At 52.1% G+C, this 555-nt stretch overlaps 1 protein-coding gene across 1 annotated transcript in view; it reads right to left on the bottom strand.

Moving 5' to 3' along the window:
- LOC107579854 (rho guanine nucleotide exchange factor 9-like) overlaps positions 1-370 on the bottom strand; it is a 2,950-nt gene extending 2,580 nt beyond the window's left edge. Inside the window, exon 1 of the mRNA XM_016265644.1 lies at positions 171-370. Within this exon, the coding sequence (XP_016121130.1) occupies positions 171-296 (126 nt within the window). The 5' untranslated portion in view covers positions 297-370. The remainder of the gene's footprint in view (positions 1-170) is intronic.
- Positions 371-555: the final 185 nt, after the last annotated feature.

Consider the following 555-nt stretch of genomic DNA (forward strand, 5'->3'; position numbering starts at 1 on the left):
GCACACCTGATCCAGCTAATCAAGCTCTTCAGGATCACTAGAAACCTTCAAGCAAGTGTGATTTGGAGCTGGTTGGAGCTAAACTCCGCAGAGCTGAGGTCCTCCAGGAATTGAGTTTGAGACCACTGCTCTAGGGGCTTATCAGGAGAGATGAGAGAGTTGAGACGTACCCTCACGAAGCTGGCGGGGAACCAGCCCTCCTCGTCATCCATCTGACCCCACCACCAGTCTTTATTGGAGGCGTCCAGGACCTTGATGACGTCTCCAGCCTTGAAGGCCAGCTCCCGCTCGGCCATCGTCACGTGATCCCATACTGCCTCCGCGCTGACCACCGAACCGCCGCTGATCAACTGCAGAACAACACAGCGAGCTATCGGTAAGCCCCACCCCCTTAGTTACTGTTGCTGCCTCAGACAAACAAACGGAGCTGCTCACTCTCTCACAATGAGAGCTGTTAGTGTGAAAACCTTGCCCCTCGATGTTTTTGCACAATTTTGGACACAGAATGAACACCATTCAAGTGGGAATTAAATATGCCATGGAGGGATATATAAA

The sequence above is a fragment of the Sinocyclocheilus grahami genome, unplaced genomic scaffold (assembly GCF_001515645.1).
Source record: "Sinocyclocheilus grahami isolate Dianchi unplaced genomic scaffold, SAMN03320097.WGS_v1.1 scaffold20855.1, whole genome shotgun sequence".
In the NCBI taxonomy this organism is placed as follows: Eukaryota; Metazoa; Chordata; class Actinopteri; order Cypriniformes; family Cyprinidae; genus Sinocyclocheilus; species Sinocyclocheilus grahami.